Genomic DNA, 21,805 nt, shown 5'->3' with positions numbered 1-21,805 from the left:
ACAAAACTTGGTATGATATCCAAAATTAATGTAGTTATATACTTCAATGTTGGGCACTCTATATAATTATCCATATAAAAATTATCGGTGTTAGTAACAATGTCAATAAAAATGAGAATTTTAATCTTTCCTCTTATTTTGAAGTATTAGACAACATATTGTTAATCAAAAATCAATATCCCACAATTTATCTATTATTTTAGTCAAGAAAAATTCATTTAAGAATTTCTTGATTTCAAAACCTATAAACTTCAGATAGAAGATAAGAAAAGAATGCACAAAACATAAAATTCTGAATGCTCATCTACAATACCTAGACTACAGAAATGTAAGGACATAAAGTACTAATGTGTGGACTCCACCATACCAACACAAGACATCTTGTAGAACAAATCATTGGATTATCAACAGTAAGAGGAAGACTACAATGAACAAGGAAGATGTCAAACTCAAGCTATGTTAAGGATTTTACTCTTATTGGCAAACAATAAAAAATGCCAACAAATATTTCAATCATAAGATATGTAGTTAGATAGTCATTGAAAAAAAAAAAAAAAAAGGAAAGAAAGTAGACTTTGTATTAGGACGTTTTAAAGATATAATATGGAATAATTATGAATTAACAAGTATTATAAGAATAACAAATTTTAAGGAAAATATTTTAATGAAGAAACATCTTCGTCTAGGCATAATGTGGTTATAAGATTCAACATTTCATTCTTGCAAAGAGAAGTTACCAGTAACGAAGCTTGAAAGCCACTCTCCCCAAGATTATTGAAGAATGCAACGATGGCCGCTTGTGAAAATGTCACACTGCATGATGATTTTATATAATGAAATGAAAACATCTGTGATAGTATAAAGTAATGTAAAAGACTTTGGAAAAGGTTAACAATTCATTAAATACCTAGTAATTTTAAATATTTGACAACAAGTGGGTAAAATACCAATTATGAATAACAAAATGAACCATGCATTCTAGATGAAAATTTGGTTTTCGTATTACGTTCCAATTCTTTAACATATTACAAATTTAAAGAAAAAAAAGATCTACAAGTATTGTTAGGGATTAACACTATCTATAAATTGATATGCAAATACAAAGAAAGGAAATCTCAAATTTTCAATTTTGGAATCCAGACAGGATTTCTTAGACATCAAAGTTAAAATCACAAGATGATATTCTCAATAATTTAGTTATATCATAAACAAGAAACTGAATTTTAGTCTATTAATGTATGGCCCTATAGAAATCCTCAAATGAGTAACTAATTATCTAACTTACAAATATATAAATTACAAGTGACAACTATAAACTGTAATATGAATAATTTATAATAAGAAAATGATATATGAATAATTTATCCTAAAAATATTCTGCTACAAGAAATACATTCTTCATATCAACAATAGCCTAATGAAAATAATGTAAATTCAAATTTAGTTGTAAGGCAAATCCATATTAGTCAAATTAAAGAATCAATTTGGAACTACGTCACAAGTCAATATTAGAAAACATATCTCATGCCAAACGCAAATGCTAAGTTAGTTATTAAGCATTCAATATTTGTACAACCAATGCATGCATGAAACTAAATTTTTTATGTATTTGGGCCATCTCCTGTTCTTAATTTTATGTTTATCACCTCTTTCGCTCTTGTACATGCTTTTTTGCTATTATAAGAATTTTGTTGAGGTGAAATCCAACAACTCTATGGAATATGGTAGCCATTAATTTTAGAAACTTCACCTATGTAAATGTTCTTACTATAGTTCCATTCCAAACATTATCTTGGTTATGCTAACTTTTAAAGCTCTATTCTTTTAGAGCATTACTATAAGCATCTAAATAAGTGTTTGCATTCTCTAGTTTTCTAGAATAGGGATCTAATCCACCTCAGAAGCCATTCTCACTCTCCTAAGCAAACCTTTGTACATTTCTTTGATGATGTTGGTATCTCTTCAGTGACCCCTTATCTCCTAGAAACCCACTGGCCACATGAAATCTCTCTCTATATTCCATGTACATTTCATCGTATCTCTATAAATCTCCATCAATCGTTTAAGCAAGATAATAGCTTCAATTGTTGATCTTCTTATCACGACACCAAACTTACTCCCTGAAATGTTGTTTGTTGGCTTAGTCTTTGCTTCAAAGATCCATGGTCTACTCATTAGTTTTGATTGTTCTATAGTGTGATGGTCTACTCATTAGTTTTGATCGTTCTATAGTGTGATTCCTAGAAAAGTTTAAAGCAAAAATCCAGAAAATATACAGAAATTAGATAGCTAGGATCTTCCAATCTGGAAGAACTTTAGGGCATCCCCAATCTATGCATGACTGTATTAAATAAAGGGTTGACATCACATAACCATGGCAAATCAGGAAAGCATACACATTCAGATGCATCAAGGTCCAATAATCTTGCCTTCCTGAACATGAAGGGCCTTAATTATATACATCAATATAGACCAGATATCAAGATACAAAGATAAAAGAAAAGAAACATAAAATAGTAAGTGAATCAAACATCTATGAAATGGAAATGCAACCAACAAAAGAAAAATTAACAAGAGAGATACACTAACCTAGTCTGCAATCAACAAAAGAAAAGGAAAAAAAAAAAAAATAGTAAGTGAATCGAACATCTATGAAATGGAAAAGTGAATCGAACATCTATGAAATGGAAATGCAATCAACAAAAGAAAAATTAACAAGAGAGATACACTTACCTAGTCTGCAACAAGTAGGTCACATCTTCCACTGGCAGAATTCTGCTGAAGATTTTCTTTTTCTGCAATGAATGGCTGCCTGGGAGCACTCTCAACCGCTTTTTCATAGACGATTGAGAACAAGAAGTTCCATCCTCGATGTTGCTGTGGTTGTTTGGGTCCGACAAAAAAGATCTCATGTAAATAGCTGCAATCGAAGCTATGGCTGCAGCTACCTAGAAGAAACAAAGGATAAAAGTGAGAACTGAGAGAGAGAGAGAGAGAGAGAGAGAGAGAGAGAGAGAGAGAGAGAGAGAGAGAGAGAGAGAGAGAGAGAGACCTGGAAAGTAGAATGGGTGGGAAGGAAACGGGCAGTTACAGTTCCGAAGACAAATGCAGCAGAGGAGATGCCTGACAGCAATCCAAAGGCTGATGTGCGTTGGCTCTCTGAAATTTTATCTGCCTGTGAATTTTCAATGAGATTTAAATCATGTTTAGGAGGCAAGAGTTGTGAGAAAAACTTGGATACTTTTATTCAGTGTGATGGATGATACACATGCACTTAACCATTCCATGAGGTACACAAGTCAAACAGATTTATAAAAGTTTTACCTCTTAGTTTATTAGTTTACATGTATCATGAATGGAAAATTATGCTTATTTGATTATCTGACTATGGAATTGGTAGATATTTATTGGATGGTTAAAAGGAAAATCCAATAACTCCGTTTCAACAAACATATGTCCACGAATAAGAGGTTACAATTGTTTAACTATTCTGATTTTTAGGACTGATTTAGTGATAGTGGGTTTCACAATTTAGTTAGCTTAATTTGAGTTGCCATGTGTACAATTTTTGAGTGCCTGTGGATCCAACATTGTACTATGCTAGAGTATCAAATTACTCCCCAAGAATTATATGATCTTTATAGTTCTAACTTAGAGCAAGTTTGGCCCATCGTAAGTTGACCCAGACTGTTGAACTGATGGGCCCTGTTGTACATGGTATATGCCCCAAAAATATTTCGAATGGAACTATCTTAAACCTTTTGTCGATGGATCACAGATTGGGGGGTAGGGAAAAGTATAACAAGTGACAACAATCTACTTTCAACTTTAAAAGGCAACAAATTGGAAATCTAAGATCTTCAAAGTTGGGAGATTTTCAGAACGTGGTCCATCACCATAGGGCCCATAAGATCAACAGATTGGATCACATAACCATGGGGTCCATTTGTGTATGTATTTGGATCTTAAGGACACTGTTCCATATTGTGTCAGTATGGTGGATCCGTATGCATACATCCATGGTTTACATGTTAAAGACTCGTTGTTATTTTTGAGCAATTAAAAAAAAAATGGTGGTGACTTATAATTCTAAATGTGGCATTGATGTGTAGTCATCCAGACCATCTAAATTATGGGTCCCATTGTAAATGGAGAGTATCTCTAGAATGACGTTGATTAAGCAATGTAACTATGAAATTTAATGGCTATCTAAAAGATAGTTACATGAAACCTTGTGATGATCTAAATTCGAGTGGAAAATCCGATAGTTAAACAATTGTTAGGTTATGCTCCAACAACAGTTGGGTTAGCAATTTTGGACTATCTGAACATGTGCGCTGTTGCAGAATCTCTATCATTTTCAAGTTGTACAAAATTAGTATATGATTCCAGCCCTACAATCCACAATTTTTTAGTGACGCAAATTAATAAATGAACCTAGTGCTACAACCCAAATTGTCAAAAATCACAGGGACATAAAGTGACAAATCTCATTTCTCATAAAGTCTTTATATGGTCTTAATGCCAAATATCGCTGGTTTGCATTACTAGAAAGATTGACTATCATCTTTAAACTTTGTTCAAGATGCAGTGAGAACTCAAACATAAAATTCTTAGAGGGAATAAGGAGAATATGTTTTTTTTGGGCAAATGGGCTAAGTTTTGAGGTACATATAGGCCTTAGGTGACTCTTGAAGCACATTTGGTGTGTGCCATGTTACTGTTCACATTGGAATAGTACTGGACATAGACTGTTTAACGTTCAGCCTACTAATGGACTGTTGATAACAATTGATATCAAGATAACATTATTTTCACACTAGCTTTTGCACCCCTTAATAAGACATTATCGACATAGCTGAATTCTGATAAAAACTCTGAATATGGCTAGTTTGATAAGAAGAAAAAAAAAAAAAAGTCATGCCCTCTTTTGACTAGGGTTCAACTCTTTGTCCTACCTCTCAACTTGTCGAATGTTTGTAGCTATGCAACTCTAGTAACTTTTGAATAAGATGATGGATTCTTTCTTTTCTTTCCTCTTCTTCTTCTCTCTCCTATATGTTTCTCCGATCTTTCAAAAAGTAGGAATGCTCACATGAGTTTGGATGTATGACAAGTACCAAATGTTTGAGCTATGTGGGCCATGATAAGGTTTGAGTGCAATCCAACCTGTCCACTTGATGCAATAGACCCAAAATTCATTTTGATCCATTTGTTTGGGGTATGTATTGGAAGTTTAAAATGAGAAAACCAAATCGTCATATTTCATCAAACAAGGGTCCAAGAATTAGATGTTGGAATCACTTAAATATTTTAATTTTGGAAACATGACTTTACTATAATGAGATCCATAATTTAATCTGTTTACAATTTTTGAGTTCCTTTCTACCAAACATTACACACTATTGGAGTATCAAGTAACTTCTTTATTTGAAAAAGGGACTTCTCTCGTGTGCTTTTTGAGAATAGACCACATACAGGCAAGGTAGCATAAGTTGTGGTACGATGACATCTTTTCCACAAACATGCAGTTTTTATAGGACAACAGTACCATAAATACCATAGGCCCCACAATGAATATCGCCCATCTTGAAAATAAAGATGATCCACGCACTAAATGGGTCACACGTGTATGTAGAGTAGGCCCTGTAGGGGGCGGGCTTAGGGCTGGTTCAGGCTCAATTTTTGAACTAGTTGAGTAGAGCCTAGTTAAAATCATTGTTTTAAATATCGAAGATATTGGCCGATATATCTTGTATCCCATCTGTGCAATATGAAACACACAAGTAGGGGGATATATCCCACATGTTCGATCCGGTGAGTTTTTTTTATCCTTTTTTTTTTTTTTTTGTAAATCATGTTAAATCAGTGTTAAATTGTTACAAATTCATGATTTTTTATGTTTTGCATGAAAAATCATAGATTATGAGCTTCGATTTTAAGATTTAGAGGAGAAGGACCGAGTTGAGGAAAATTGAAAAAGAAATAAAAAAATTCTCAATTTCTCGCGAATCGGTTGCAATCTGTGTCCAAACAAAAAATCAAACATGTATGTAACCTAATCTAGTAATTCTTCTTTTTCTTTTGAATGTATTGCTTGTGTTTCCACACGTCTTTTTACATTTATAAATTATATGAATATACTTGCATCAATTCAATTAAACAACACATAGATTAGGACCTCATACAAAGAAAACCAATTATGTGCACTTGTTTTTTGTAATATTTTGATTTGTAAGTGTGTATTGATGTCTTTTTTAACAATCATTGAAATTTCGTTGAAAAAATTGACCAATTTCTAATGTTTCCCCATGTTTTCAACAACAGCAATACATTACGTGATACAACCGATATATCCCATGCGATATTGGGATACGTATTCGTATCCCAAGGGCGCGATACATAACGCAATACCGATATTTCGAACACTGGTTAAAATATTGATTTTTCCAACCCTGATATTGAGCCAAACCATCAGTTGTCCATCTACTCCAAATTTATGACCAAACTATTCAGCGGAATGGCCTAATTATTGTCCCATTGAGTTCAGGTCCTTGCATAGTCTATTTTTGGTCTTAATATTCAAAGAGAATTTATTGCTAGTTTGCACTATCAAAAAGATAGATTACCATTTTTAAAACTTGTTCAAGATGTAAGAAGAATTTGAACAAAAATTTTTTAAAAGAAAATGAGGAGACAAGCTTATTTGTCTCGCAAACGGGTTATGGTTTAAGGTACATATAGGCCTCGAGTAAATCTTTGCAAAATGTCTAATACATTGAATAATTATAATACATGGATGATGTTAATCTATTAGTTGTATCCATGTATTTTTCATGGTGGATACAAGTATGTTCTTCAACAGAGGATATTTGTATGCTCTCTTCTGTTAGATGCATGTTTGTGCTTTTATAGAGGAAACATATATGATACCACATATTCTAAAAATATGCACATCACTATTAATTTGAAATATATATTCTAAATTGATGATTTAAAAAGGCTTTATTTTTCTACGAAAGTGGATGATGGGGCTTGTCTTTTTAGAGTTGATTATGAGACATGGACAATCTAAGATGGTACCCAGGTGATGGATGCCCTAATGGTGAAGTTTACATACAACATTGTATGTAAGCATTTTTCCACAGAGAAAAAGGAAACTAATCAAGAAAAAGAAATCATGAGAAGTCAAAAGAAAACACTATCTATAACATGGTGTGCCGTAAAGGCTGTCACGTAAAGGTAACGGTGGCAACCGTTACACATTATGGGGTCGTAATGGCCGTTATGGAAAAAAAATGACATGTAATTGTCGTTAACAGCACGTTACATCCCCTATAAAGGTCATAATAGCCCTGTAATGGTCTATTACGGGATATATACAGATTTTTCATACTTTTTAACATTATGGGGCAAATATAAGTTTTTCGGAGGTTTTTTCAATAATTTTTTTTTTAAAAAAAAAAAGAGATCGTAACGGCCGTTGCGGGGCCGTAACAACCATTATGTCCCGTATCATAAAGGTAACAGTGGTGGCCGTTACGGCCACCGTTACCGTTACGGAACACCTTGATCTGTAAGCATTGGGTGTTTGACTGATTCATTGAGTCCCATGAAAACTTATTTGAGATTTCGATAACTCAGTTGATTCTTAACTAGAGTTCTCATTTACTAATCTCACAAAAATAAAAGTTTCCCCTTCATAAGCAAATTGTACCACTACATAACAATGAATTCTCCCTGCAACTACAAGGCTTGTTTACTTCAAAGCATATTAACAATGGAACGATTTTCCAGCAAAGTCTGCTTATCGAGACTTACCGCTTCTGCCCGCCACAAGATGAACCAGATTGTTCATCTAGAAGGTCCTACCAAATATGACCCACATCCAAAAGTCTCATTGATCATAGATCCAAACCATTGATAATACGACGGGAGTTAGAAACAACTTTTAGAATCTGGTCTTTAATGAGTGATATTTTCAACAATAGTTCTAAAAATCACAAACTTGGCTTACCTGAGTCACTATGCACTCGGAACTAGGAGTGACATAGAAAAACTTGTTGAGTTGACTCAATGACTCGTTCAACCTCACGTGACGCAAACTAGTCACCTCGTGAGAGAGTTATTTTAAAAACAAAAAGGGGTATCTAGATTCAAATCCTGAACCTCTTCAAAGAAGAGAGCAGTGCTCTTTACCAACAAAGCACCTACCATGTTGCTCATAGCTTTTCTGTGTTATATCACTCATAGAGATGCTTCATTGCTCTCCGAGCAATATAAGTTATGGCGCTCCTAGCTGCATCAATTTAATTTGACAGTCCAATTGATTGGTCGGAATTGACCATTAAGTACAGAACACATTTCTAAGGCTACCTTGCAAATAGGACTGTCAATGGGCCAGGCTGGCCCAACGGGATTCCGAGCCTGGCTCATGCCATGCTAGGCTCGAGCTGGAGTATCAGGTCCACAGCCACAGGCTTGATTGGGTCAGGCATGCTGGACTTAGTACCGAGTTGGGTCGAATTTGGGTCAGGACTATTTCAAAACTGGGTCAGGTTGGGTCAGCCCTAACTTGGTCCAACTCGACTCGATACCCAGCTCCGCACTAATCTGTTTATCCAATCCATCGTTGTTGTGGCCTTATTTTCATAAGTGATTCTTTAGAATCATAAGCAATCCATGATGGTCTCTAACAAACAGTACTGTCAACAGGCCAGGCTAAGGCCGGGCCAACATCTGTCCAAGCACGGCCCATCTTCTTCAACATATGCCCAAACCTGGCCCGGGCCTGTGACGTGCCAAATTAGTAGAGCCCGTGCCCGAACCCGCCTAATCACAGAGAGAGAGAGAGAGAGAGAGAGAGAGAAGGAACTTTTAAAGAAAGTGATTTTTTCTGGAAATCTGAAAGCTCAATCGGAAAGTGTTTGGCTAGTTTTTTCATCATTCAGAGAGAGGGGATGGTCTTCGGCTAGTTTTTGAAACTAACCTATGAAAAGAGGCTCTCAGAGAGAGAGAGAGAGAGAGAGAGAGAGAGAGAGAGAGAGAGAGAGATATCCTAAGATCTCAGCTCCATTTACTGTGGAAAACCATTTCTAAGACGTTTTTTAATCACAGATATGCTAGGAACAGTCAGAACGGAAGAGAGAAAGAAGCAAAAGCTAGAAAAGTCATATTTTTTTCCCCTTTTTTTAGGCGTGTTGTGAAATTTGTTTACCTGGAACTGCTGCAAAACTTGTAGGGCTTTCCTCTATTGGAGAAGATAATGAGAACCACCTCAGCATCGCAGAGAACGGAGACGTCATAGACCTTCTTCAAAAGCCCGTTTCGGCATTTGGCGAAATTCACCCGGTGTTTCTCATCCGCTTCAGCTCTATCCTTCCTCTTCCCACCTCAGCAGAGAGAGAGAGAGAGAGAGAGAGAGAGAGAGAGAGAGTGTGTGTGTGATGGGTTATAGGTCCCATTTCAACAGAGAGAGGGAAGAGGAATACGTTTTAGGTTCCATTTCAACGGAGAGAAATGAGATGATTTTATTTTTAATTTTTAATTTTAAAATTGGGAAAGAGGGCAGAATTTTTGAAAAGAGAAATTTTTTTTATTTAAATTTTAAATTTCGAAATGGTTAACGTACGAGCCTGACGAGCTTTTGGAGATGTAAGCCCAATTGCGAAACAGGCCATTCATTTAAGCCCAAATCAGGCCTGCGGCTGAGGACCTGATACTCCAGCTCGAGCCAGGTTCAAAATCCCATTGGCCCATCCCGGCCCATTGACATCCCTACTAACAAATAGATGGATCATTGTGAAATAAACCTATTTTTGTGTAAATGATATTGACCATCTATATTAAAGATCATTGATCCAATGGTTAATATCTATTAGATTATTGTAATACTCACATAGTTGCCCAAGAAATGTGTGTTAGACCTAGTGAACAATTTAGATCAATGGATTGAATATTCTAAGTGTCCCAATACAGCTAAATGCAACTAGGAGCACTATAACTTAGCTGCAAGAAAACTGAAACATTTCTCTTTATATACTATTTTTAATATTAATTTAATAATAATAATAATTAAATATCATATATCAAGTTGAGTCAGTTTATAGTCTTCGAGTCAATCTGACCCCACTGGCCTACCTATGGTGGACCCTCTATATGAACAGTCCTTACTATGTAATTTTGTGAAGAAAGTATAAGAAAATAAGATGAAATTAAAGAGCAAGGGATTGAGTTAATTTACCACATAAGCAAGAGTGAGACACATAACACTGCCCTGGCACACCATGTCTGTGAAAGTCCTTACCACGTAGTATGCATAGAAATAGTACTTTGTCCGGCCGTAGGCTAATATAGCTGCAATCATGTATTAAATCAGTATCCAAATATCATTTATAAATATGTGCTGTGGTATTATATGAGAGAGGTGATCTTCACATTCTTCGCGCAGACATGTCAAATGTGCAATTTATCTTGACTGTGCAATATGTGGACCATACCTAGTAATTAATAGCCAATAACTCACTGTATTGAAATCAATGGACAATTGATGACCTTAGTTAAAGTTCAAGTGTGGCCCATTGATGAGTGGATCAGTTTGTTTATTTTTTAAAGCCAGATATCTCCTTTAGTGGTTTCACTTTTTGCATAGCTCTCATGTAAATAGAAAAAGTTTCCAAAAGTTTTCTATTTTCTTATTATGATCATTTATTTGTATGAAATGGGCAATTGTTGACACTTGTCCAAGCATACAAACAGTTGTCAGATCCATGCCATTCATTGCATAAAAGCATTGGCTAAAGATTAGGTAGGTCCATTCATTAAAGAATCCAATCATCTCATTGCCGCAAATAAGAAAAACCCAGTTGTTGTAATGTGATTGGGCCACATCATCACATTAACATTATGCATGCAGCACTGCTGGCAACATCAATAATGAAATGAACCAATCACAATGCAAGAAAATAGGAAAAACCTGTTTGTGGAATGCAGAGGATTGCGTTCTTTATCAAAAATAGGGTTGTCAAACGGTGCCCGATGGATCCTAGCCAATTCCTTGATCCACAGGTTTTGGGTTTTTGTATTTCCTTTAGGAACCTGTTAAAATTTTGGTCCAGTTAAGGTAGCCGGTTTAGGCACCATGCATGTGTCAAGGTGGCACATGTGTGTGCAATATAATCCATCCATCAAGTGCCTCAACCATGTAAATGTTGTCATTTGATCCTATCACTACCTGGAAACCTAGATAGAGACTGGCTAGGTATTGGAGGACGTGATGACCCTAATCAAAAAGGGTTATGTGTTCATAAGAAATGACCAACTAGAATGTAGGTGTGCTAGCAGAATGGATTCAGCAAACTGATAGAGCTGGAATGAGTCCAATCAGAACAAAATAATGCAAGGTTTATGCTTGAGCCTGAGCCAAGAATGTCTCTACACAATTTCTCCACGAAAGCTGAAAATGCACATGGTGAGTTGACACATGGGATGGACATGATGAGGTTAATCATCATCTTCCTCAGGGGATAATTACTCCAAATCTACGGAGTTTATCTTGACTACTCATAAAAATTCCTCCAATTCACAAGTGAAAATAGGAAAATAAAAATAAGTTTAATAAATTCAAAATTAGATTAATATATGATAAAAACGAATTTACAATCCTTTAAATAGTAATACCAAACTAGGAAGAAGTTTCATAATCAAACTCCAACTCAAACTCCCAAAAATAAACACGAATTACTATAAATAGTAAACTTGATTATTATAATTTCTACTAGACTTCATGGTTTTTGCCCAAAAATAATAAGTGTCCAATTTGGCTTAACCACGTTATTCTCCTAATTTTTCCAAGCCCTTTTCATATTGGCCATGACTCTTAAAGCTCAAAGGATCAAGAGTTATGATCGAACTAAAACTTACTATAAATAGTAAAAACAAAATTAAAATGGACCTTCGACCATCGATCTGATGGAATCTCACAAATCCAGCGTATGCAACCTGGCATAATGAGGTTGGATGGCTAAAGTAGCTTCTCCTGCCCCAAAATCATACATGGGATGTTGAATAACTCATTCCAATTTACGAGATATGCCTGTTTTTTGGTTTTGACAATCCTGATCACTTCCCCCTCAGATTAGGCCTTCTCTAGGCCATCTTGGACATGAAAGTGTTTGCAACCTACTCTACATCATGAGTATTCACAATTGACATTTTGCATTTGAAAGCACTTCTGCAAACCTTTGCCTAATCTGGACTTGACAAAGTAGGGGTTAGAAAGCTCAATTGACTACAACTAATAGGATAGGGCTAGTTGGCTAATAATGTAGGCAAGAAACCCCTTTTTCAAAAGCCCCTTTCTATGGTAGTTGCATCCAAAATGGACCTTTAAACGGGAAGGGATTGGATCAAGGTCATTGAAGTGTGAATCAGGTTGAGACAAGCTAGGTTCAGCCATAAAATATAATGCTCGTTGGTTATGTGAATACTCACCATGAACTTTAGGTGAAGCCCCAACCTCACACAAGATGCTGCGAACCTTAGGATGGGCCCATCTTGATGTATGTATTTTATACATGTAGCCAAAAATGAAGAAGATCCCAACCTCAAGTGGATCAGACTATAGGAACATTGGTGATTGAACATCCTACCATTAAAAAATTCCTAAGGCCCATCATAAGTTGTTTTTTTTTTTTTTATTAAGTTTCCATCCAACCTGTTGATAAGGTCACGTAAACCTAGATGAAAGATTAAAACATAGGTTTGATTCAAAACTTTTGTGATCCATTAATGGTCAATCACCACTTTTTCCTATGGTATGGTCCACTTGAGAATTGGATTTGTTTCATTTTTGAGCTCATACCCTAAAATGATCTGGAACAACAGATGAACAGTGTGGATATAGAATACATACATCAAGATGGGCCCCACAGTAAGTGCCACACCATCATGGGTGAGGCCGAGACGCACCTAATCCTCTCCACGCAGAACTCAAATGTATGTATGGGGTCCACTTATCAACTAGATCGACCTGATATTTTGGGCAACGCACTATGAAAGAAGCATCCACAAAAAGCAAGTCACAACTATGTGGCCTGTGAAGCTTATGGAGTTTTGATGGGACCGGTGCATTGGTGCGGATAAGATTGCCGGGCACATAAAATAACCGAAAGTTCTTTCTACTTAAAAAGGGGTTAAATATTTTGGCAACCCCCTTGGGCCCACCATGCTATTGACCAGAAGATGACCACATATGGCCATTGCCTTGAGAACCTGATTAGATGAGAATCTCAGTATCTAAAAAGGTTAGGGAGACAGAGAATGACACAAAAGGAAGGCCACTGAGCAAAGGGCTCCCCGGTGAGGAGAAGCCCGAGCGGGAGTTCGTTCTTGCATCTAAGGCTTCACCAATTGAGAACATAGCCACCCGGCGACTGAGGGGACTAGGTATAGGAGGATCCACTAGCACTTCTTTACTAATTTCCAGATTCCCAACACAAAAAATTGGCCCACACCATCAGTTTAAAAGCTCAAGAAAAAGGGTCTCTGACTGATGCCAATTCACCGCAGCTCCGAAAAAAAGAAACGTCACAACTCATTCAAGACTTGAGAAAAACTTGACTCAGTAGAAATACTTGAAAATTTTGATTCAACTCAGCACAGGTTGGCATTACTTGTGTATTATTGATGCCTTTTATATATTAAACATTACTGGAAAATTAAAAGAAAAAACTGATAATAATTTGTGAGAGCATCCACAAAACTGATTTGAGTGTTCTGAGTCTACTGTCGAGTCAAGTTTTGGCTGAGTCGAATTCAACAAGGCTAACATTCCGACTGGGACCCATTGAAACTCCACACAACGTATTAGAAGATTTGACAGCACACAAAACAATCATAGAACATGATACAAGGTGTTATCTGGACAATTCATCTAGTGGGGCTCACCATGAACCTTTGAGCTTAAAAAGTTGGTCAACATATGTAGGCTGAATATGTACCTTTGGTCTTTTCTATTTTCTTTTTTTCCCCAATCATCTACTATTTTCATCCATGTGTGGGCCATCTTCAAGGTGTGCCCACCTGAATGGATGGCCCTGATCACACAAGTAGTCAAATTCTTGGAAGAAACCAATAAAAGATTTTTTTATCATTAATGGTGCAAAACTTGACAAGGAAATGGTTGCAGTGTGTTTGTTTTACGGGCTTCTTATATATTTACTAAAAGATCAATAGTTCAGCACAGTTCTTCTTACTTTTGTTGTTAACGTCTTAAATATGTGAGCAACAAAATCTGTTGATGTTATACATAGACTGATCGATGCCATTGAACAAGTGCTCGATGCCATAACAAAAAATAAAATAAAAATAAAAATAAAGAAAATTCATGTTTTCTTGCTGGATTGTTTTGGTGTTTTTTCGGTGTCATCGAAGGAGTTTGATGCCATCAACAGTTTGTTGATGCCATTGAAGTCCCATAGAATGTGTCATCGCTTGCGCATATAAAATTGCGTAAGTGGGGGATTTGTTTTTTATTTCGATTGTGATTCTTATAAAAGCTACATATATGAGTGTAATTGAAATTTGAGTAGCATAAAGAGGTATTTTAGGTTTTCTAAATTCGTTCTTAAGGATTTCAAGGGCATAACTTTAGGAAATTCGACACTTGTTCGACTCGGGTAATCTTTATTTCTTTTAATTATCTATTTTCATAGTGCATCACTGTCACTTTGTGTCGTGGTTTTTTCTCGTAAGATTTTTTTCATATAAAATTCGGTTTATTTGTATTTGAACTTGGTTGTGCGATTGGTATACTTTACTTGATTCATCTTCGGGTGCTTCCACGGTCCCCAACAACCACCACTGGTGGGTACACGAACCCTTGACCTCGTGTTGAAACTCTGACTCCCGGGTAAGAGAAAGGTCCCCAACAACCTTTTTGGGTGAAAATCCCTATAAAGATCCTGGTGGGACATCTATAATCACAACTTAGGACTAGAGGGATTTATTGTGGATTGAACATGGCCCCAAAAATGACTACGGTAAGGTGAACAATGCCATCCAATTAAAGGCCGGCGATGGGAGTAAACTAGTCTCGCTGTCCACTTTACGGGCCCTTAATTGGACACGGTCATCTGATGTAGTAAAGTGGTCTTGCAGTCTATTTTCAGGTGTAATCCACATTGCACCCATGTGGAAATACAATTAAAGGATTAGGTTTAGGTTTTGTTGGTTTGGATACCAGTATCATATATTGGATATGATTTGGATCGGATTTAGGTAAAAGATCAGGCGAATGAAGGTTAGTGATTAGAAATCGGATGACACCGTTTGGCAATAGATCACCAGTAGGAGGATTTCTCACCAAAACAACTAGTATTAATTCTCTAATTCTTTTGTCTGATAGAGTTTTCTATGTATTGGATCTTGTTAATGGCTGCCTCTTTTCTAAGGATTGGATTGTAGCCATTTTAGGATCTTTCATCACCACCGCACAAATCTTTAAGAAAATGGGACTTTAACACCGAGAAACTAGTTGCATTTTTGTTCCTTTCAATTTCCACGATTCCATATAATAGTAATCTAAGCTCAAATTTAAAATAAAAGATTGGATTTATATATATATATTCTAATCTAAGTTTGAATTTAAAATATTGGAAAATTTGATTATAAGGGAGAAATTGAGAATTCATCTGTATTTTTTGTAAAAGCTATCAACAACTTGTTTTTATCTTGCTTGGAACTTTAGCAAGTGCACTATCATCTTCAGGTTAAGCAATATCTTGGCGTGGAGGTGAGTTGGTTGGGGTGACTTATGTACTCTACAACAATATGTCTGTTTACGGTTTGTCATTTGTCATTTAAGAACATTTTCTAAAACTTGCTGACCTGACTCAAAACTCGGCTGAGTCAACTCTAACTCCCTCAGTGAGATTTCTAGCTCTTTTATTTGTTCTTTTTTTTTGTTGTTGTTTTTTTTTGTTAGCTTGTTAGTACACCCACTGTCAGTTCACACTTCACTGTTAGCACACTTCAGTGTTAGCGACCCCCGCTAGGGAATCGATACCGACCTCAGTGTTGAAATGAGGTATCTTTCACTCAGCCTACCACTTTAGTTATGGGTCAGGGTGTTCAATGAGATTTCTAGCTGAGTAGACTAGAAACGCGATACAACTAGGCATGATTTGAACAGTATCAGCTGCCTCGTTGGCCTTTAAGTAATTTAAAAAAAATAAAAAATAAAAAATCCAACTGATGAGAATGGAACCTCCATCAGTAGTTTAGGAGCGGAATCTTCTCACTAGCATTTCACAAGCACAAGCTATGCCTTTCTATGTGTGTGTGTGTGATGATTTTAAATAATTATTTACACTTCTTATATTATGATGCCAAGTCGATGGAGACAATTTTAGTCTCATTCGATTTGAAGGACCCAATTAGAGATTGATAGTTTTCAAGTTTTCTAACTATATAATTTTTTTTTTTTTGAGTTAGCTTGTTAGTACACATGCACCCCAATGTCACTACACACTCCACTGTTAGCCACCCCCACTAGCGAATTGATACCAAGACCTCGTGCGTGTCTTCACTCAGTCTACCACTTGAGCTATGGATCAGGGTAAAAGTTGGGCTTGGGGGTTTCAAGGGGTGCTGCATCATGTGTATGTTTCAGAAACTATCAACTGATAAATTATAACGGGATGTTTACTGCAAAATTCCTCGAGAATCAATATTTTACAAACTAAAACTTGAACGATTAGAAATTATAAGAAGGTTCTTTTTGGGAGAGGAAATTACAAAAATACTCTCATCTAAGGTTTTTTTTAATTATTATTATTAAGTAGTTAAAGTCGAGACTTGTCAATTCCATGTGATATGTACATTACATCCAAGCCATCCAATATATGCAACCCATCATGGTTATCGCAATACAAAAATTCAGGCTGATCAAATAATCAGATGGGCTACCCTTGAGTTTGGATGTTTTGAGTGATATATATTAATTTGTATGGATTAACCCATCTTATGATTCATGTTGGTCTGTATCAGTTGGACTGAAAAGCCTTATCCATGAATGTTGGTTCCTGGAGGTACTATTTAGTAAAATCCAATCGGAGGCATTTTGTGGTAAAAATCTCAATTAAAAATTCATATATATATATATATATATAGAGAGAGAGAGAGAGAGAGAGAGAGAGAGAGAGAGAGAGAGAGAGATTAACAGCACACCAAGTGTCATGAGAACTTTTTGAGAACTCATATCATATTATATGAGCACAAAATCCAACTTTGATGTCGTACCCCTTGGAACTCCCAGGCCCAACTTTCACTGTGATCTAAAACTCTAGTGAGCCATAGCAAAGAGAGATGAGAAATCAAAGGACCATGGTCCACCAAAGTTTTCATTCAGGGTGAGAGTTGGGCCATAGGGTTTTATTCGATGACGCGTGGTATAGACAGTTCATATTGAGGGAAAAATTAATGAAACATCTCTCTCACTCTCTCTCTCTCTCTCTCTTATATATATATATATATATATATATATATATATATATATATATATATATATATATATATATATATATATGGAGGGTAATGGTCTCCTGCGCATCATACGGCAGGATACCTTTTGCGCACCAAATTACCACCGGTCATGCTGTAAGTGAGCCTCACCAGATGTGTTCTGTGATCCACTCTAACAATTCAGTCTGTTATATCAATTGAACCGTAGGTGCAAAAACTATGGTTGATTTGTGATTTACTAGGCCATAAAACAAAAAACATTGGGAGAGGAGAAGCCTACCTTTGAATTTTTACAGGGCCCACCATGATGTTTATGTAAAATCCATTCCATCCATTAATTGCCTTGTAAAGGTAAATGCATGGAGACCAAACATTAGACCCATATGTGATGTATGTCGATCACACCAAGTGAAGTGATTTTGATGGTGGGTGTCCCCTACACGGTTTCCACTCACGTGGCCCATTAAAATTATAGATGTGGTTGATGTTGGACCAATAGGCTTAGATTTTCATCTTGACCCATTATGGTTGGAGTGGATTTTATGTACATATCAAAGTGGGCCCACCTCCAACTGACCTAGTATTAGTTGGGACGTTGTCATGCCGTGGATTACATGTTGTGTTACGACCAAGCCATTTAACAGCTGGTTAGTGCTCGTCGGCCCAACAATGATGTATGTGTTTAATCCAAGCTGTCCATCTATTTTTCTAGCTGAATGTATGACATTATCCAAAAAACGAGTCAGATACAAATCTTAAGTGGACCGTGCCAGAAAGCCCGCCATTAAAATATTCTTTGGGCCAATGTAAGTTCTGGATCAAACTGATATTTGGATTTTTCCTTCATCCAAGTCTTTGTGACCTAATCAATAGGTTGGATGGTAAATGAAAATCAATAGAGGAAACTGTTTTCATTTTTCATAGCCTACTAAAGTTTTGGATCAAGGTAAAAAATTGAACTTGGGATGTTTCATGAGGTTTTGCTTTACATGGATCGTTCAAATTTTAGAGCCACATCACTTGTGATGAGTTCTCAAAACAGTTCATGCCAACTAGTGTGCAACTCGGATATATATATATATATATATAGAGAGAGAGAGAGAGAGACGCATTAGGCCATCCAATAACTAAAATTCACATAAATTTTTTAGATTTTTAAGTTAAGTTAAAGCATAAATAATAATTCTATTATTTAAAAGAAAAGAAAAACGGAAAGAAAAGAATATTATTTTGTAGATATGTCAGAAAACTTGAAGTGCATTTGATGCTACTAAAAACTGCGTTGGTTTAGTTTCCACTCCATAGCTGACATGTCAGAAAAACCTACCCTTCCTTGCTTGTCGTAAAAAATGACTACCGCATGGCTCGCATGTCAGAAAAGACAAGCCTTCCTGTCTACGCGTGTGGAAGATTCAAACCGTCGACAGGACGCCCTAATCATGAGAATGGGCAATACTCTCAAATATCAAATCAATATGGATAAATAGGTTGGGCCCACGGTTATTGACATTGTCTAAACGGTGGATACTAATTCCGACTAAGCCAGGCGCGCATGTGGTACTACCCCACCACGACCTAACTAGGACCGACAGTCCCGTCAGGGGCTGTGAGGGCCCACGGTGATATATGTGTTTTTGACACAAGGCATGACTCAAAAAGGAGGCTGATCAAATGCTTAAGTGGACCACACCACAGGTGGGCCCCACAGAAATGCTGCCTTAAAATGATTTTTCAGAACGGATGGACGGTATGGATAAAACACGTACAACAAGGGGGGACCCCACAGAACCCCTGCCAGGACCATCCCTCTCTAGGTAGGCCCTTGCCAGGGTAGTACCCAATCAACGTCCGGCAATGGGCCTGGCCCAGGCAGACCCTCTTCAAACATCTGTCTTGCAGGCTGATTTTAAGGCATGACTAAAAAATGAAGCAGGTATAGATCTCAAGTGGACAACACCGTGGGTATTGAATTCCTATCACTAAAAAAGCTTCTTTGGGGCTACAAAAGTTTTGAATCAAGCTGCTATTTGTGTTTTCCCTCCATCCAGGTCCGTGCGGCCTTATCAACAGGTTGGATGGCAAATAAACATTGCAGTAAACCTAGGAAGTTTTTAACGGTGAGCATTCAATGAGCACTGTTTCCTGTGATGTGGTCCACCTAAGAATTGTATCTGCTTCATTTTTTAAACATGAACTAAAATAATTTTGAAGAACGGATGAACGGCATGGATATACAATGCAACCAACTACTCTATGGCATTGTACTTATATTAATGGTTTATATTACTTAAACATGAGCTCCTGTACATGTTCTCATTCTAGCATTGTATATTACTATTTTTAGAATCTTGGGATTGAAGTATCATCTGAAATGATTAAAATTATCTACAGAAAAGAATTGAAATGCAAAGAGAATCTAAGTGCAATAAAGCTCTGTTTAGGAACCTAAGCACATGTGTGCATGTTAGCAACCATCATCAATTAATAATGGTAAGGAGGAATACCGAGAGGAACGATGGTGAGAGCCATTGGGAGTGTGAGCAACGCCTTCCTCCCATACTCGTCCGACAGATTCCCAATCAAAGGTGTAACCACAAGAGTACCTATTCCTGTGACCTGCATTAATCAGTGCCATGGGTTCCAATTATGCAGTGTCAAACAACCGTAGCCAAAGTTTATTAATTGTAAGGTGGGCCCCACTTGATCAAATATCAAAATGGCTTCCACCCATCACTGTCCGTGATGTGATTAATTAATCCGTGGAGATCTTTCCACATTGGAACTTCACACCAGATCATCTTCCTTATATGGTGGATCAGGACCATCCACCTTGTGGCCCTACCATGAATGATCCATGGCCTCAAAGCCAAGATGGTTGGGCAAATCCTAGCCTTCACTTTCAGCTACCAATTGGATTCAAGGATCATCCAAATTGCATGATTTTTAAGCCACGAACCATGAGCCATCCAGGTTCAGGACCATTAGGTAGAAAAGTAAGCCCATTGAGTTTTGATGTGTGACTCGATAGGGGTCCACCTTAGGCCTGTAATAAAGACTCAAGGATCCATGAAATTTTATATTAAGGCTCAATCCAAGCTTGAGAATAAGCCCTTTTAGTATGCAATATGATCCAGCTTCCATTCAACACCAGCCAGGTCAGAACATTTCCTCAAAAGGCATGTTCTTGTTGATTATTGAGTAAAAATAGCATATTATTAACAAAAACAATGGAAATACTTCTGCCTAGCTAGCCATTAACTTTATAAGCCAAAGCAGGCAGCTGGCTCATAGTTCTACCATTCGGCGACTCAACTCGAAACTTAGCGAAGTCAACTTAACTCGATGAGATTTTGACCCGATTAACCATGAAACTCACTTCAAGCTTGACTCGGACAATACTCATCCAAACTCTTTGAATTGGTTCACTAACTCAGTAGGCTTAGTGCGACTAGAATCAAGTCAACTAACTCTACCAACTCAAATATTCTTATAATATCGAGTTGAGTTGAGTCAAGTCCAGTATATGAGTTGACCCAATCCAGCTGGAATTAAGTCAAGTTGAGTTTTCGGGCTTTTGACTTACCGTTGAACTATCCCATTAGAACCTGCCGAAGTTTTCGTCGCTCAAAGTGGACAATTCTAACTATTGGATCAATAACCTATAAAGCAGACCATCAAATTTTTTTATGCAGGGAAACAAGTCCAATAAACAAGGTATTGGGTCCTATCACTGCTTGGTTATAATTGTAAATAATCACTTCAATTAATTAAACGATCCTAATGATCGGCTTGAAAACGGATGGTTATAGAAAAATAAGGTTTTCATATCAACTAGGTTCATTAGACGGTGTTAATTTCTTTTTTCCTTTTCCTTTTCCTTTTTCTCTTTCTTTTTCTTCTTTTCTTTTTCACTCTCAGCGCAGAAGCCATGTCGGCTGGGCTTCTCTTTATTAAGAGAGCAAAATCGTACAAAGGGACCTCCACTTAAATAAAAAATAAAAAGTTGAAACCACCAGGCGTACGTCTAACTGACGAAACCTGCTGGTGGTGGTCCTTCGTTAAAATATACGTGGGGGAGCAATTTGTGGGCCCCACAAGTCCACATGTGATGTGGCATATAATAAACTATCCAAAAACCGAGAAATTGGTGTACCCCACATCCCAGGGCATATTTGGAAGGCCGTTATGTCGAAGATAGAAGCAACCAATGGCCGCATTGAGTGGAGAAAGTGAGGGCTAGGATTGGATTTGACCCTTAGCCGATTTTAGCATATTTGGGTTC

The 21,805-nt window shown here is 36.8% G+C and overlaps 1 protein-coding gene across 2 annotated transcripts in view; it reads right to left on the bottom strand.

Moving 5' to 3' along the window:
- Positions 1–21,805, bottom strand: part of LOC131243207 (uncharacterized) — a 30,181-nt gene that overhangs the window by 5,237 nt on the left and 3,139 nt on the right. For both annotated transcript variants that reach the window (XM_058242380.1, XM_058242379.1), the window contains exons 2-6: positions 20,028–20,139; positions 10,244–10,356; positions 3,053–3,175; positions 2,734–2,948; positions 738–813 (exon numbers count right to left, since the gene is read on the bottom strand). In XM_058242380.1, coding sequence (XP_058098363.1) covers positions 738–813; positions 2,734–2,948; positions 3,053–3,175; positions 10,244–10,356; positions 20,028–20,139 — 639 coding nt within the window. The remainder of the gene's footprint in view (positions 1–737; positions 814–2,733; positions 2,949–3,052; positions 3,176–10,243; positions 10,357–20,027; positions 20,140–21,805) is intronic.

This window comes from Magnolia sinica, chromosome 4 (genome assembly GCF_029962835.1).
Source record: "Magnolia sinica isolate HGM2019 chromosome 4, MsV1, whole genome shotgun sequence".
Classification (NCBI taxonomy): domain Eukaryota; kingdom Viridiplantae; phylum Streptophyta; class Magnoliopsida; order Magnoliales; family Magnoliaceae; genus Magnolia; species Magnolia sinica.
The sequence above is the reverse complement of the archived record's forward strand: the minus strand, read 5'-3'. Positions and strand labels throughout refer to the sequence as shown.